At 49.3% G+C, this 18002-nt stretch overlaps 2 protein-coding genes across 2 annotated transcripts; both read right to left on the reverse strand.

Annotated features, from left to right (window-relative positions):
- Window positions 1–493: 493 nt before the first annotated feature.
- tpbga (trophoblast glycoprotein a) lies at window positions 494–3005 on the reverse strand. The gene is made up of 2 exons (XM_056298873.1): window positions 2746–3005; window positions 494–1437 (listed from the first exon to the last, which is right to left on the reverse strand). The coding sequence occupies exons 1-2, from the start codon at window positions 3003–3005 to the stop codon at window positions 588–590; spliced, it is 1110 nt and encodes a 369-aa protein (XP_056154848.1). The 3' UTR covers window positions 494–587.
- Window positions 3006–8567: 5562 nt separating this feature from the next.
- On the reverse strand, window positions 8568–14821 carry tmem222b (transmembrane protein 222b). Its single transcript, XM_056298577.1, has 6 exons — window positions 14044–14821; window positions 12601–12685; window positions 11482–11513; window positions 11217–11313; window positions 10979–11109; window positions 8568–9058 (listed from the first exon to the last, which is right to left on the reverse strand). Exons 1-6 carry the CDS (start codon window positions 14160–14162, stop codon window positions 8971–8973), a joined length of 552 nt encoding a protein of 183 aa, XP_056154552.1. The 5' UTR covers window positions 14163–14821; the 3' UTR covers window positions 8568–8970.
- Between the last annotated feature and the right edge of the window lie 3181 nt (window positions 14822–18002).

The following is an 18002-nucleotide window of genomic DNA, read 5'->3' on the forward strand; positions in this document are numbered from 1 at the left end:
AAGCTTTGGTTCGGTTGTGTCAATATTAGGACGGCTTAACCCTTCGTTGCCCGCGCTGTGGCTCGACAGGGGGCTGCTACAGTTCTCGGCGTGCGCCTCATAATACGGGTAGCATGAACAAAACGCCTAGTCGAACTCGCCCCACTTCCTTCGGCACAAATGCGGAGTTCCGCTTGCGGGCGTAAACTCCTCTGACCACTGAGCCGGCACTATAATAAGTTCTGTATCTCGCCCCCCCCACCCCCACCCCAATAAAAGGCACTTACTGTTGCCCCTGTTTGGACATACAGATAGGTGGGTCAGTGTAGGAGAGCAGAAATGACAGAGGTTGGTGGTTCTTCTACCTACAGACTCTAAGCTGCCTTGAACAAGTCCGAGACTGGTGAGTAAGTAATACGTCCCTAGAGGATAAGAACAGGCAGTGCATGCTTTAATCCAGAAACCCCACACACTACTGATACTATACATTTACAAATATGTACATGGTTTTAATGTTATGTTCTGATAAATGCATTAGGGGGGGGGGGGCGGGGAAACAAGTCTTTCATTAGGAAAAAAGAAAGGAAGGAGAGCAGAGATCGTCTTAGTCACACATCGGCACTGGTGGACACCTGTGATAACCGGGGGTCGGAATCGATCTCGTAGCGGTAGTGATACCCTTCCCACACTTCCCTGCAGGCGTCGCGCGTGTCGTAGATCCTCTTCTTGATGCCCTTGCGGTTGAGATAAAGCACAAACAGAAAGACCAACCCCACGAAGCCCAGGACTATACCCAGGAAGACATACGAGGTCTGCAAAGCCAGGTCTGCCCCCATGGCCCTCTGGTGGCACCCCAGCGTCAGCTTGCCCGCCGCTAGTAGGGACACGTTCTGCATGCCAGCGGGGAAGGCGCACGTCAGGGCTTCGGCGTCCCTGACGCGCCCCTGGGAACTGTTGAGCCACAGGGCGAAGGGCTCGATGCCGCAGGTGCAGGTAAACGGGTTGTCGCCCAGGAGCAACCTCGCCCTGGGCAGGGAGTCCAGTTCTTGCAGACCCTCCTCTGGCACGGTCTTGAGGGCGTTGAAGGTCAGATCAAGCTCCTCCAGCAGCTCCAGTCCGGAAAAGGTGGAGTTGTGGATGGCCACCAGGGAGTTGTTGGAAAGCTGGAGCCGCTGCAGGCCGGCCAGGCGGGAGAAGAGGCGCAGCGGCAGGTAGATCAGGCCGTTGCCGGACAGGTCCAGCACCTGCAGGTTGCCCAGGGAACTCCAGCGCAGGGAGATGGACAGGTCCATCACGGAGGAGTGGTTGTACAGCGCCCGGCTGAGGTTGAGCTCCCGCAGAGAGTGGTTTTGGACGGTGAAGGCCTCGGGGTGAATGACGGCCAGGTGGTTGTTGCTCAGGTCCAGAGAGCGGAGGCTGCGTAGGTGCGCAAAGGCGTGGGAGTCCACCTCCACGATCCTTCAGGGGACATGAGAAAAAAGAATAACCGTGCTTATGATGTTGTGGTCAAACCTACTAAAACCTGATAACAAATCAAGCCCTCGTGTTCTGGTCACGTGCCGTCACGTTGACCCGGACCGAGTCAGTATTGTAAAACCTGTTTGTCTACGTTCTCCACCTCGCTTAACAATACGAACAATACGGTCAATGGTCATTATTCAGAACCGGCCAGAACACAAGGGTCAGCATGTGCCAAGGTTTTTACACACTGTGGTGACCCCCCCCCCGCCCAGCCAGACCCCCCCCCGCCACTAATCAACAGGCCCCTGTGCTTTTACTTACTTTTTGCTGTTTATACTTTTCTGGATCTGTTCTACAACGACTACCACTACTACTACTACTATTACTACTACTACTACTATTACTACTACTACCACTACTACTACTACTACTATTACTACTATTACTACTACTACTACTACTACTATTACTACTACTATTACTACCACTACTACTACTACTACTACTATTACTACCTCTACCACTACTACTACGACTACTACTATTATTATTATTACTACTACTACTACTACTACTATTACTACTACTAATATGACTACTACTACTACTACTATTACTACTACTACTACTACTACTACTACTTTTCTCTTTCTCTCATATTGACCCGGACCAAGTTCGTATTGTAAAATCTGTTTAACAACACCAATGTCTATGTTCTCCACCTCACTTAACAATACGAACAATATGGTCAATGATCATTATTCAGAACACAGGGGTCAGCATGAACCAAGGTTTTTACACACTGTGGTGACCCCCCCCCCGCCAGACCCCCCCCCCTTGCCACTAATCAACAGGCTCTCATATATATATATTGACCCGGACCAAGTTCGTATTGTAAAATCTGTTTAACAACACCAATGTCTACGTTCTCCACCTCACTTAACAATACGAACAATATGGTCAATGGTCATTATTCAGAACCGGCCAGAACACAAGGGTCAGCATGTACCAAGGTTTTTACACACTGTGGTGACCCCCCCCCGCCAGACCCCCCCCCGCCACTAATCAACAGGCTCTCCTATGTGTATATATATATATATATATATATACACACACATATATATAGGAGAGAACATATAGGGAGTGGTATCTTCCACGTACTTACTGTGCTTCACCTTTGTTGCAGCAGCAACTGTACCAACAACGCCAACCTACATTCCAGTGGACGTAATTAGTATTAATGAATAATTAATGTCGGACTGTGACGCGCCGCACAGACCTCCAGCTGCCCGCCCCGCTCCTCACCTGTTGTTGCTCAGAGACAGCGTGCTGACCTGGTCCAGGCCCCGGAACTCGTCGGCTCCGACCCGGCCGATCCGGTTCCCGGTGATGAACAGGGTCCGGGTGTAGGACGGGACGCCGCGCGGGACGGCGCGCAGGCCCGCCGACACGCACTTCACCGTGAGCGCGGCCTCGGAGCACGCGCAGCCGGCAGGGCAAGAGGCGCGCGCGTAGACGGAGCAGACGAGCGCGCAGAAGACCACGCGCCGCGCCGACTCCAGCATTTTCAGGAGGGGGGAGAAAAAAAACACCCCCAAAAAGCAACTTCACAGCGGAAACTACCCGATAGCAAAGGTGGCGATTATACCTCGAACCATCCGAACCGGATGTGCCGCGTTCACGTCGAACAGCTCGTCCGGGACAGCATCTTCATCTTCTTCTTCTTCTACTTCTTCTTCTTCTTCTTCTTCTACTTGTACTTCTTCTTCTTCTTCTTCTTCTTCTTCTTGTCGCCGACCTCCCCGGGCTGGAAGTGTTCAGCTTTGCATTTCTGAAGCCCACGTGTGACTGGAGGGCAGGCGCTGATTTCCATGAGAAAAAAAAAGGAAAGGGGGATGGAGGAGGAGGAGGAGGAGGTGATGGTGGTGGTGGTGTTGGTGGTGGTGGGGTGGGTGGGGGTCTTCGCTAATCTTGGGTTTTTTTTATCCTCGCCGTAACAAACGGGGCGTCGCTTCTGCGGAACAATGGAAAGTAAAGCAGCATCCCGTCGCGCGCGGGGCGCGCGGGGGGGGGATCCGTCTGAACGCCCCGGTCCTGATCCGCACACTGCTGAGGCTTCCTATCAGCGTTTCATAGAAGAAGAGGGGGTTGACTTGTGGTGGTGGTGGTGGGGGGGGGGGTCGTCTCTCTCTCTCCCTCTCTCCGTCTCTCTGTCTCTCCCTCTCCTCCCCCCCCTCTCTCTCTGTCTGTCTCTCTCTGTCTCTCTGTCTCTCTCTCTCTCCCTCTCTCTCTGTCTCTCTCTCTCTCCCCCCCCCCTCTCTCTCTGTCTCCCCCCCTCTCTCTCTCCCTCTCTCTCTGTCTCCTGCTTTGATTCTTATCTCCACAAGTCACTCGGCTGCAAGCAAATGGGGGTACACGCTGCTAAATAGGATGAAGGTCACTAATCACTAAGAAATAAGTATTGCCCCCCCCACCCTCACCCCCCACCCCGGTGCAGGCAGAGGAATGCCGGGGCCGAGGGTCGCGGGACAGTGAGGAGTCTTTTGTGTGATGGGTTTTTTTTTTTTTGCAAGATAATAGCGGACGTCTTTAAATGCAGATTCAGCCTTTTGCTCGTCTTACTTAACAGACCGGCGATGCTGCGGTCCGGACCCCCTCCCCGGGGTTAATCCGACGTGCAGAAATACCGCCACGGTGCCTTTTGCCCCTCGCCCCACCGCTGGGGGCAAATGCTGGGGCAAATCCGGACTATTGCAATTATGAATGGAGCCCCATGGCAATATAGAGCCCCGTGTGATAGGAGCAATGAAGTCGACATAAATAATCTGCCACCACTTCCTACAATAATAGACACCTTTATTTGGTATTATAGTTTTAATTCCAATACATTCACAGTTCATACAGTCACTTGCAGGGTTTCTCGAATTTTCCTTTTTTTTTGGGCTATAAGCTATGGTCAGTAGCATAAGACAACGTTTTATGGGCTGTAGAAACGAAGCAGGTCTGCTTGCAGAGAAGTGTACGTGGCTAGTGGCACTGATAATAAGCGTCCCCCTGACTGTCTTTTGTCCTGTGGCTGAATCGCTGGAACCACAGGTCCCACATTCCTGGACCGGGCCCTGGATACAGCAAGGCACCGCAGCAGGCAGCATCTGCAGCCCCCCTGACAGGGTCCGCACATGCACTTTGCTCAAGGGTCAGCGGAAGGCTCAGCTCCGTCGTCTCACATTCCTCTGGACTGAACATACACCACTTGTCCCCAACAGATGGTCCTCCAACTAACATGGCACATTTTGGTGGCAAATCTGTCCCCCCCCCCCTCAAAAAGCTTGGTGACTAGATGGGATATTCCAATCATTCGGTAGTTTTGCAGGTATAATATGGTATCTTCTTGAGCAGTCCACAGTAGAAGGTTGAAAGATGCACATCAAATGTTTTTTCACTGTGGCAAAAAAAAAAAACCCTAACAAAAACTGCACAAGGAAAAAAAAAATCACTGTATAATTGTTGTAGCTAACTTAAACAGGCTGTGATGTTACTCCCCTCTACATCTTCCTGACATTAAGTAGAGGTTTTTTTTTTCTTCTTTGAAATGATTTTTGGTTGGTAGATTGGTAGAGAAACAAATACTGAGACACGAGATAACTGAGACTGACACGTCCTTAAAATGGATCACAGCTGATAATGACATATTCATATGTAATATATATGTCATATATATGACATATATATGGCTTACACACACATATATATAACTTACATATGTCATTTAAATTAGTTATAGTATATATGGCTTACATATATATTTCACATATATAAGTATATATGTCTGTGTGTGTGTAAGTCATATATATAATCATATATATACAACTTACATATATATGACTTACATATATAATTAAGTCATATATATGACTTACATATACATAAATACATATGTGCATACATACATACATACATACATACATATATGTGTAAGTCATATATATAATCATATATATACAACTTACATATATATGACTTACATATATAATTAAGTCATATATATGACTTACATACATACACACACACATACATACATACATACATACATACATACATACATACATACATACATACACATATAAGTATATATATATATGTGTGTAAGTCATATATATAAGCATACATATATAACTTACACATATATGACTTACATATATAATTAAGTCATATATATGACTTACATACACACACACACACACACACACACACACACACACACACACATATATATATATATATATATATATATAAAGTGAGTATATGCCTTTCCATAAAGGATGTCCAGTGATCTCAGATTCTTTCGGTCTCCTTGCAGCAGTCAATGATCAATCAAAATAAAACATTAGTTGGTAAGTGGCCAAATCAGTGTGGTTGAGGTTCTCAGTCAGTTCTGGTGGTGACTGACGTCTGAAGGACAGAATAAAAAACATACCTTCCTACACAATTCAGAACAGGGAAAGGCATCAAGGTAACGTCATCAACTTAAGCGGACCTGTTATATTCTACCTTATTATATGTATTTCTCAGTTTCACACACACCAGCAATTACTTAAAACTCGCATCCTTTCAGAAAGATATGTAGTAATCAGTCTAGAAACGAGCTGTTAGGCAGTGGGCTGCAGCGGTCTGCAGCGGGTTATTAATAGGGTTCCACAGTAGAGGAGTAAAACGTTAACCGGGCTGAGATCGCACAAACATTTTCAACCTCACTCGCAGTCTCGCATGCATGCAATACGCACATGCTGGCATGCCAAACCCATTTGCTCTCCAGATGACATGGGTGTGACTAAACACACGCACACACTGATAAGAAGTGACTCACACACCACATTCAGGCACAAGAGAAGAGTGATATGCACTGCATGTAGAAAGAGGATAACAAGGAAGAGATTATCTGCAGAAACTGTAGAACGACCCAAACTGGAAGGTGACTGTGATCTGAAACTAGCCAGCAGAAGAAAACGCTAAAGGATAACATGTGAGAAATGAAATTTACAAACTATATTTGAAGATCACCTGGCTTATTTGCCTACATATATACAGGTAATATGGAGGCGGGGGGGGGGGGGGGGGAGCAAGCACAAGGCCACGGGATAAAACCGGAGAGGCAGACTCTGCATCGTCGGCGTATCAGTGTCAATCACTAGTGTTGAACATGGAAAAATCAGCTGAATTATCTTACATGATCATGGATATAAATATAGATGTGTCATCCACTTTGTATTATTGCTGCGCATCAGAGCTTTGTGAAACGGCACTCACATTTCACAGTGACCTTCTAATGTGATGGGCGACGCTGGAAACAGCAGGAGCGCGTCGAGTCAGACGCAGGAGGAAGCGGGCCGTTCAGCGTGCGGCGGGCCATGTGAAAAACCTGAGTAGACTGGTTACCTGCTGCTTTTCGGCAGCGCCGTGGCTAAAGCGAGGGCTCGACACTTTTTCTTTCTTTCTTTCTTTCTTTTTTTCCATCCCTGTCCGGCTGCAGACAATGAGGGTATTTGAATCTCCTCGCTGCGGCCATGGCAACCCGTGCCGAACGCTCGCCATCGCCTGGGATCAGCGCCGTTGACGACGACGTCAAATAAAGATGAAATCAATTAGAGAGGAGCGTTAAAGATGTAAACATTGACACAGAATTTAGTCATTGCAGGAGCTATGACCTTTCTTTTTTTTTTGCACCCATTCTGACTTTGTTTTCCAATGCCAACGGCAAAAGCGGGCATGATTTAAAAACCAAAACAAAAAAAACCCAAAACAAAATCTGAGGCTGAACCTATTGTCAAAATACGGAGCGAGGCTTCGCTATTTAAAACGAGGCCGAAAGGCTGTTCACCCCAAGAAACTCCTCAAATCCAATTAAAATTCATCAGCTGCTTCACCGAGGGACCTGCTACATTTGGAAGGACGCGGGCGTTCGCCTCCGCCCTCTACACATTTGGCACGGCGTTAGTACACAAAGATAACCTGAAATATGTAAAACCCACCCCCACCCCCCACCCACCCCCCAAAAATCTGTCAAGCACTACAGGCATACTGCTCAGCCAAGACCACCAAGGTTACTCTGATTACTGCATCCATGCTGTTAACGATCTGGAATCAGTAACGTCGTGAACTTAAGGGGTTACAATATTACCACAGTGCGATACAACGGAAATACACAAAGCAAACAGATTTCTGGGAGCAAGTACTCATGACTCTGAAGATGCAGAATGTATGCTTTTTTTGGGGGGGATTTCCCCCCCCCCTTTTCTCCCCAATTGTACCCGGCCAATTACTCCGCTCTTCCGAGCCGTCCCAGTTTCTGCTCCACCCCCTCTGCTGATCCGGGGGGGGGGGGCTGCAGACTACCACATGCCTCCTCTGATACATGTGGAGTCGCCAGCCGCTTCTTTTCACCTGACAAGTGAGGGGTTTCGCCAGGGGGATGTAGCGCGTGGGAGAATCACGCTATTACCCCCGATCTCTCTCCCCCGCCCCCCCCCAAACAGGCAACCTGACTGACCAGAGGAGGTGCTAGCATAGCGACCAGAACACATACCCACCCGCGGACACGGCCAAGTGTGTCTGTAGGGATGCCCAACCAAGCCGGAGGTAACACGGGGATTCGAACCACCGATCCCCATAGACCGCCGTGCCACCTGGGTGCCCCCCTATCTCTTAAAATGCTAATTGGGTACAGTCTAATGCAGTAACAAAATGCGCTTCAATGCAAACGGCCTGGGTTGAGTGCTGAGCTGCAGCGGAAGAGCTCTGTCAAATGAAGTACGAACCGATGAGCTGGCAGGACGGCGTACAACAGATTTAGCAAGTTCCCCCCAGTACAGAGATAGATGCCCCTGTGGAGGCACTGACTGAGGAGAAAATAGTCTCAATTCATCTCGTGGCAAGACATTCGAAATCCGTACGAAGGCCATGGGTTCAAAAATGGATGTCCCTTCACATCGAACAATACGGCTAGCCAAAATCCACTGGTCCTCGCCACCCTTCCTCGTCTAAACGCTCCTGCTGGCCTGTATTTGACTGAAATCCATCAGAGTTTTGTGTATTCCATGTGCTTGTATGTGTTTATGTGTGTGTGTGTGTGTGTGTGTGTGTGTGTGTGTGTGTGTGTGTGGCGGGGGGGGGGGTAAATTGTAATTCCAATGAACTCACTCACAACCTATCCACACAAAATTAATTAGTGAACAAAAAATAAACTGCTTCTTTCCTAACGTATTCCGGCTCCGCCACCGGGGTGACGCCAGAAAACTGGTCGCCCGCTTCCGAAAGGCAGGCAGGCTGTGTGTAGAAATCGATGGAAAATGTCGGCCTTCCTCTCGACACTTCACCCAATAGGATCATGAAGGGATGAGAAGTCTTTATTGCTCCAGTTACAGTCCGCACAACACAGAGCGACACCTCCCAGTTTTGCTCAGAAGTTCAACCCCCGCATCTGACCTCCGCAGGGGGGGGGCGGGGTTCCCCGTTGTCCGCTCGCCTCCCTGGTCACCGGAGATTAAGGGTCAGGGCCACTGTAAGGACGAGCCCCATCAGCATCAGGAAGGGCAGCCAGGTCTTCAGGAACCCTACGCAGCTGGACACCACAGGAAGACAGAGACAAGGGAGGAGGAAATGAGGGAGGACAAACGAAGCGGCTTGAGGAGGAGCAGGAAGTACGGAAGTCGGCTGAATCAGAAATGCAAGCGATTACTACAGCGCAGCGCTTCTCAAACTGTCATGTTACACCCGCCAGCCCAGTCCTCCTGACAGCATGCTCCTGGGACAACAGCCACGTTATCAGTTATCCAGCGCTCACTGTGGCCATGGCAACCACAGTCAGGGTCACGATAACTGTACTCCAGCCTCCAGCATGGCGGTTTCCGCAGATCCCACTCAACAACGTCCAATCTCACTGGAGGACCATAGGGACACAGGATCTATTTCCTTCTGTAATGAGACACCGAGGGCCAACCACGTTTACGCCCGATAAAAAAAAAAAGAGTCAAATATCGCCGACGAATCAGGGGCCTTTCTTTCATCTGTCTCATGAGAAACAATCCGTTTATGGGGAGCAGTTCTGAATTCTGCCATTTTATGCTCACCGCTCATGTCGGACACAGGCTTCATTTTCAGTCATGCAGCTTCATGCTGGACACAGCTCCAGCTTGCCATCTGCAGTTCAACGCAACTGAAGGAGGACAAGTCGACAATCCTCGCTCCGTGCAAAAAAGGAAAAAACAAAACACTCCTTAGTTCAGCCAAAGCTAACAAGTTGCTACAGCAGTCTATCTTAGCGGCTCTGAGTGGTAATTCTAAAAATGTATATTAATTTTTATAGTTAAATTCCCCCCTGGTGTTTGCTCTGTTGAACCAGGGTGAGGTGACTCTTGCTGGTCGGTGCTCGTAGACTGTGTTGTAGGAAGCACCATGAAAGAAAATGACCGTAACCAACAACAATAACACAACCAATCGAATTTGCTACGACAGACTGCTGGGACATCAGGTTAGCTTTGGCTGAACTGTGGCGTGTTTCTGGATTGTAGATTTGCCCCTGATTAATTGCACTGAACTGTAGATGGGAATCTGGAGCTGTGTGTCCAGTATGAAGACAGGGGTAGACGACTGTGGAAAGTGAAACCTACCTATGTACTACATGAGCGGTGAGTATAAAATAGAGACACATTTCAAAAATTCCCAGCTTTTCCTTCAATGTGGGGGTAAGCCATCCTGTGCAGATGTTAGCATGAGCTAGTTAGTATATATACGTATATATATATATATCCCCCTTTTCCCCAATTGTATCCGACCAATTACCCCACTCTCCGAGCCGTCCCGGTCGCTGCTCCACTCCCTCTGCCAATCCGGGAAGGGCTGCAGACTACCACATGCGTCCTCCGATACATGTGGAGTCGCCAGCCGCTTCTTTTCACCTGACAGTGAGGAGTTTGGCCAGGGGGACGTAGCGCATGAGAGGATCACGCTATTCCCCCCAGTTCCCCCTCTCCCCTGAACAGGCACCCCGGCCGACCAGAGGAGGCGCTAGTGCAGCGACCAGGACGCATACCCACATCTGGCTTCCCACCCGCAGACACGGCCAATTGTGTCTGTAGGGACGCCCGACTAAGCTGGAGGCAACACGGGAATTCGAACTGGCGATCCCCGTGTTGGTAGGCAACGGAATAGACCGCTACACTAAGAGCTAACTATATTATGAAAACAAAAGAATCCGCTCCCTCACTTACGAAAACTGAGTGACAGCAAGTAGGGACCAATGGAGACGTTGGCTTGCAACAATCCTCCTGATTGGCTGATAACGAGTGAGCACAGACAAAAGTTTTCTGTCTCCGCTTTACAGCATCAAGGGCGGCCACAGAGACCAGGTTTTTTTTCTCAGTGATTTTACCTACCTGATTAACAGCTGTCGGGATGTAGAGAGTTTGACCAAATATTGTAAAAAGAGCTCTAAACTAAATGCACATTCTGAGCTACGTTCCAGCCCGTGGGCCAGCCTTACCTGACATGCTTTCCATGGATGAGAGCGAGCAAACAAAGGTTGACCATGTTCCAAGAGGTGCTGTTCTCATAACGCATCAGGTTCAGGGCCATGGCGACGTGCGAGTGACAGTTGTCACAGCAGAGGTTGTGCTTGGGAGAGAAACAAGAAAGAAAAAAAAACACAAACACCAATGAGTTGACTCGTGTTGGAAAACAAGGATCGATAAAACCAATCGTTTACCATCCAAATCATTCACCATCCGGTGCTTGTATTCCTCTGAGGCGTCATTCACTGCGGTGTCCCAGGCGTTGGAGCCACCGGCGTACACCTTGCTCACGTCGAGCATCCAGTACCTGCGACAGACACAAAAGCTGAACTCCACCTTTCTGCACACTAGCGCAAGGAGGAAAGAAAACATACTGAGACGTGGGGCGCAACTTTAACCGAAGGGCTGCAGCAGAGTGCACTGAGCGACACAAACAAACAGAAGAATCACATCACAAAGCTTTTCCTTTACTTACTTTGTTGGTCTCCCAAAAGCCATGTTGTCCTCCTACAAATAAAATAGAATAATAAAAAAAAGATTACGTTTCAGCAGTGCTGACTACTTAAAAAACATTCTTGCTTCAGTTTGACAAAGAAAGAGGAATTTGTCGAAACCGTCGCTCCACGAAGAAAGGTGGTAAATTAGTACAGGAGCCTCCCGGGCGGCCACAGCTAAACCAATTACTGTCTCTTTATGTTTCCTTGATTCATCACTGGCCAACATGAAAGCCGACGTCTCCCCCGGTAGAAACACAAACACTTTACGTCCAGGATGTCCAAACCACAGAACAGACACTACAGCAGACATTAGGGGGAGAGACACTAACAGCAGACGTGCTATTACTGCAGCTAACCTAGCAATCCCTTTCACCATACCAAGTCTGAAAATGTAAATCATTTTTTACGACCACAGTATGGGTTTGAGAGCTCGCTCCAAGAGACCCTTCACTGAGACGTTATCGCAGGCAGTCAAAAATCATATCCGGTTTGATTTGCAAGTTGCAAAACAAGAATGACGAAAACATTCACGAAATCACCGGGGATGAACAACTTGGGACAAAAAAAAAAACTCAAGTTATTTTGGAAAACTTATGGTTTATGTTGGCTTACTGCAACAACTAAATTCTGCATATACTGTAAAAGCAGACCTAAAGAGAGAAAGGTCATTTTAGCAGCTTAAAAGTAATGTATAAATAACAGAGCAACCCGAACCTACTTAAACGTCCCAGAAAAGTATTCCCCAAGAAGGGCATTGTAAAATACAGTATACCGACACAGCATCTCGTCTCGGGCCGGTGCTCACGATGACGTTCATACTGGGCCACCTGATATGAGATGATGGGCCCTTGATGTAATCGGTATGATATGGTGTGATAGGGAAAGAGGTCCCCCAAATTAGTTTACGCTGTGAAATCACACAAAGTCCAAAGCTGGGCACAGATGAAAATTTGCAGACACCAGACTATCGGTTTCCACCGAGCTGACTGGCGACAGTTAAACAGCAGCATATAAAGCTGTGGGACGTTTTACCACAGCTCCCAACCTCCACTTAAGAATAACGTGGTGAGCCCTCCACCGCTGCTACCAGTACTCACTGAGACAAAGTAAGGTCCAGCAAAGTCTCGGATGACACCGGTCGATGTGCAGATTCCCATGTGTCCAATGAATGGAAACAGCCATCTGGAACAATTACATGCACAAACACAATGAGCCTTCTGTCATCAACTCAGCAACGTAACAGTGCAGCTCTATCAACAAGACATTACACCAACGCACAATTTACTTTTGAATATTCATCCATACATGCATCATCCGAACCGGCTTGGCCTGCTCTCAGGGTGGCGGGGATGCTGGAGCCTATCCCAGCAGTCATTGGGCGGCAGGCGGGGAGACACCCTGGACAGGCCGCCAGTCCATCACAGGGCCCACACACACACACACACACACACCTCGGGACAATTTAGTACGGCCAATTCACCTGACCTACATGTCTTTGGACTGTGGAAGGAAACCCACATGCAAACTCCACACAGAGGACGACCCGGGACGACCCCCAAGGTTGGACTACCCCGGGGGGTCGAACCCAGGACCTTCTTGCTGTGAGGCGACCGCGCTAAAAAAAAGAAAAAAGAAAAAAAAGGGGGTAAATGGGGAGCGTTTTATGCGAACGGGAGCAAAATGATCGTAAGTTTCACGTCAAGCATCAAGCGTTATGAAGACGACCGGCTCAGGCGCCTGTCAGTGTGGGTGACGTCATCACCAGAGGACGACGCAAAACTGCAAAGCAAAGATCTGATCACGAAAGCGCGAGAGAAAGCTGCTTTCAGACAACTTCCCGGTCTGTTTGGCCGCCAGACGCCTGCAGCAGAGTACAGTCTGTGTGTGTGTGTCTGTGTGTGTCCGTGTGTGTGTGTCTGTGTCCGTGTGTGTGTGTCCGTGTGTGTGTGTGTGTGTCTGTGTGTGTCTGTGTCCGTGTGTGTGTGTGTGTGTGTGTGTCCGTGTGTGTGTGTGTGTGTGTCTGTCTGTGTGTGTGTGTGTGTGTGGTGTGTGTGTGTATCTGTGTGTGTCCGTGTGTGTGTGTGTGTGTGTCTATGTGCAGGCACCGTGGCTGAACCCCGGCGGCTTTACATACACAACCCGTCGGTTCTGGCGTGTATGCGCGTTCAGCTTTGCTTCTCCGAATCGCGTTGACGTTATCGATCGTATCGGTCGATAACGTCAACGCGACGCGTGCGTGCGCGCGTGCCCTTTATTGTCCATTTTTCCCCGCGAGCCAGCGTAACTGACACGAACAACCGACGCACGCGGAGGAGTCGAGTTAACCGCCACCGGCGCGCCGCTTCGCTATTAAGTAAACAACAACAACAACAACAACAAGAGAGGACGAGAAAAAAAAACAACAAAACGCGAAGCCCAGCTGTTTATTATTAGCTAACGTTAGCTAGCTGCTAGCCAGTCAAGCTGGCGGCCCCCCTCCCCTCCTCGTCGTGTCCAAATCGACTTGTGGGGGGGAAAGCTAAAAGAGGCGCACAACTCACGACAACACGGGGATGGGCGTCCAGACGATGCAGTGAGGGTAGCGGCTGGTGTCGGGGTCGACCCTCTCGAAGGCTAAGCGGTAGTTCTTCATGGTGTCTACTTCCACCACGTCCGCCATCACCCCGGCTGCTGTGCGGCTACCGCGGACTTCATTCGTCCCACTTCCTCTTTGGCAGCGCGCGCGCGGGCTTCCGGGCTTCGCCGTCTCCTCGTGTCGCACAGTGGAGTCCTTTCATTCCGCAGCCGGTCCCGAAAACCCGCTCTTCCGGAGCCCCGCCACCGGCCGCCTGCCCCGAACCCTGTTACAGATGGCCGATCAACGACTGTACCCGTACCAAACGTGGTGCTGAAGAAAAACATAGGGGAAACACGGGCGGCTCAATTCTTTTTGGGGGCCCTAGGCAAAATATACCCCCCCCCCCGACGACTGATTACTTGCCTTGAACTGTTATAGATGGCCGATCAATGACTGTACCTGTACCAAACGTGGTGCTGAAGAAAAACACAGGGGAAACATGGGCGACTCAAGTCTTTTGGGGGCCCTAGGCAAATATACCCCCCCACGACTGATCACTTGCCTTGAACTGTGTTATAGATGGCCGATCAATGACTGTACCTGTACCAAACGTGGTGCTGAAGAAAAGCACAGGGGAAACACGGGCGGCTCAAGTCTTTTTGGGGCCCAAAGCAAAATATACCCCCCCCCGACGACTGATTACTTGCCTTGATGTACCTGTACCAAACAACGACAGTGTTGAAGAGAGTGGAAAATACAGGGAAACATGGCCAGCTCAAGTCTTTTGGGGGGCCCTAGGCAAAATATACCCCCCCGACTACTGATTACTTGCCTTGAACTGTTTTAGATGGCTGTACCTGTACCAAACAATGACGGTGTTGAAGAGAGTGGAAAATACACGGAAACATGGCCAGCTTAAGTCTTTTGGGGGCCCTAGGCATAGTATAACCCCCCCCCCCAACCAACCAACCAACCATCCATCCATCCATCCATCCAGGCGAGGGAGCGTTAAATCAAAATTCTGCGACCATCGAAAATCATAACTATTGTTAAACTACACAAAAACTGGGGATCAGGGCGTCCGGGTGGCGCCCCAACCGACGAGAGGAGGCGCTAGTGCAGCGAGCAGGACACATACCCACATCCGGCTTCCCACCCGCAGGCACGGCCAAATGTGTGTGAAGGGACGTCCGACCAAGCCGGCGGTAACACGGGGACTCGAACCGGCGATCCCCGTGTTGGTAGGCAACGGAATAGACCGCTACACCACCCGGACGCCCCAACTGTTGCAGATTTTGCTTAAACACCAGACCTGGGGATAAAACACAATGGGGACGGATAGCGCATTGCGAGGAGTCAAAGCGGGGAATGGGAATTGATCTATAGCTATATTCACTCTGAACACCCATGATTTCTGCATTACTGACACTGGGTGTATAATGTATAGCCCTTTATCATTATCTCTTCCGGTAGATGTGGGAAAGGAAAGAAACTCGCAGCTTGCAGTAACACGTGTTCGAGGGCTGTATCGGAAAATAAAATGCTGCATCCTGTATTCAGTCAATACGGGGCGCAACTTGTCCCGTATTTTCGTATACAGCACTTCATATATACACTTTTCAAAATGCTGAGAATAAGATGACAGTTTCTTTCCGTGGGCTCTCATTCAAATGGACGCTTAACATGTAGTATGTAAGTAACCAGCTAACATGGCGTCCGGGTAGCGTGGCGGTCTATTCCGTTGCCTACCAACATGGGGATCGCCAGTTAGAATCCCCGTGTTACCTCCGGCTTGGCGGGTATGTGTCCTGATCCCGGGGCGCCTGTTCGGGGGACTGGGGGGGAATAGCGTGATCCTCCCACGCGCTACGTCCCCCTGGAGAAACTCCTCCCTGTCAGGTGAAAAGAAGCGGCCGGCGACTCCGCATGTCTCGGAAGAGGCACGTGGTAGTCTGCAGCCCTCCCCGGATCGGCAGAGGCGGTGGAGCAGAGATCGGGACGGCTCGGGAGAGTGGGGTAATTGGACGGGATACAATTGGGAGAAAAAAGGGAGGGGGGGAGTAACCAGCTAATCAGCAACTCTGATATAGTCTCTGCACCATTGCACTTTATCACCTCTTATTTCGCCTGTATAAGTCAACCCTTGTGTGTATAGTATATCTGAAGACTGTTGTGTTGTAGTGTTGTTATTCTACGTTAAGTACACTGACGGAGCCACGAAATCGGAGTCAGATTCTATGTATGTGCAAACCTACATGGCCAATAAACAGGATTCTGATTCTGATAACATCAAATAAGATTAAACCAGTTATAAACAAGCGGAGTGGAGGAGTTCAGTTTCAGTGGTGACCTACAGACCAACATTAGGTCATTAGGCCTAACACAGTGGCTGCCTTGCACATTTAAAAATATCACCCACAGCCACTGTTTGTTTGTTTGTTTTCCCCTTATAATTTTAATGACGTCTGCAAGTCTGCGTAAGAGGCTGTCGAGATATAGGCCCAGTGACCGTCGGTGTACCAGGGGCACATGGTTTTTCATCAAGGTTCGACAACTGGAGGAGGGAGAAATACACATCCCTATTTCACTACTCTCCTGTCGGCTACAAATTGCGGTGGTTTACCAGAGCAATTTGCCCAGTGTACCAGGGGCACATGGCCTACGTCCTATAACTGTACATTTATTATTACATTGTGCTGGACACTGGGGGCTATGCCTCTCACCCAGCAGGACTGTGAGCTGGGGGCGTGGTTTACGTTCCCGGGCTTGCTGGTGCAGGACTGTGAGCTGGGGGCGTGGTTTACGTTCCCGGGCTTGCTGGTGCAGGGTTGTTCCTGCTTTAGTTTTGGTTTTGGAGCTGAGGAATAAACAGCAAACTCGCCTTCGTCTCCTGTGTTGCTTTTGTTTGCCAGTAAAGCCCTTAACTGAGACACGATGCGGCTACATGTCTTTTCTAGAGACGTTTTACTCTGACAGGTCTGCTTACTGCAGGCAGGCAGCTGCTAGCTTACTGTACATTTCCCTTTACATGAACCTTTCAAGCCTGGAACGTTCTGAGCTAAAACCACACTGAGTGTGCATCCATAGAATTGGGGGAATTATTATATATTCCAAAAAATAAGAAGAAGCAACTTCTCCATGGAGGTGGGGCTCATGGGGCCTGGGTAGGCGGTCATGGGAGCCGAGATGGGATAGGGGTAAGTGTTCCTTATTTTTTCTGAGCTAAAGTTGGCAACCCTAGGGCCAGTGGCGGTGACAAAGCATTTCTTTTGACTAAACTACGGTGGGCCTACAGTGGTGGGGCACAAAATGTCAATGTGCTCAAGAAACGAGGAGCGGAGGGTTCTGCGCAGGATCTTAGCTGTTCCTAGGACTGCACTCTTCTGGACAGAGACCTCAGATGTTGTTCCTGGAATCTGCTGGAGCCACTCTCCCAGTTTGGGGGTCACAGCCCCTAGTGCTCCTATTACCACTGGGACTAGATTTCCCCTTCCACATCTGATCTAGTTCTTCCTTCAGCCCACGGTATCTCTCTAGCTTCTCATGCTCTTTCTTCCTGATGTTGCTGTCACTCGGGATTGCTACATGGATCACTACTGCTGTCCTCTGTTCCTTGTCGACCACCACAATGTCTGGTTGGTTAGCTAGCACTTGCTTGTCAGTCTGGAACTTGAAGTCCCACAGGATCTTAGCTCTGCCATTCTCAACCACCTTTGGCGGTGTCCCCCATTTGGACTTGGGGACTTCCAGTCTGTATTCAGTACCGATATTCCTGTACACTATCCCAACCACTTGGCTATGTGTTTCAGTGTACGCTTTCCCAGCAAGTATCCCCCCCTTTTTTCTCCCCAATTATACTTGGCCAATTACCCCACTCTTCTGATCTGTCCCGGTCGCTGCTCCACCCCTTCTGCCGATCCGGGGAGGGCTGCAGAGTACCAC

Source organism: Lampris incognitus, chromosome 18 (genome assembly GCF_029633865.1).
Source record: "Lampris incognitus isolate fLamInc1 chromosome 18, fLamInc1.hap2, whole genome shotgun sequence".
Lineage (NCBI taxonomy): Eukaryota > Metazoa > Chordata > Actinopteri > Lampriformes > Lampridae > Lampris > Lampris incognitus.

Excerpts from the sequence above, each read along its gene's own strand:
- tmem222b (XM_056298577.1), bottom strand. The coding sequence starts at position 14,162 with ATGGCGGACGTGGTGGAAGTAGACACCATGAAGAACTACCGCTTAGCC. Across the intron at positions 11,314-11,481 it reads GCTTTTGGGAGACCAACAAA|GTACTGGATGCTCGACGTGA; the intron begins GTAAGTAAAGGA and ends TGTCTGTCGCAG. Across the intron at positions 11,110-11,216 it reads AGGAATACAAGCACCGGATG|CACAACCTCTGCTGTGACAA; the intron begins GTGAATGATTTG and ends TTCTCTCCCAAG.
- tpbga (XM_056298873.1), bottom strand. The coding sequence starts at position 3,005 with ATGCTGGAGTCGGCGCGGCGCGTGGTCTTCTGCGCGCTCGTCTGCTCC. Across the intron at positions 1,438-2,745 it reads CTGTCTCTGAGCAACAACAG|GATCGTGGAGGTGGACTCCC; the intron begins GTGAGGAGCGGG and ends TGTCCCCTGAAG.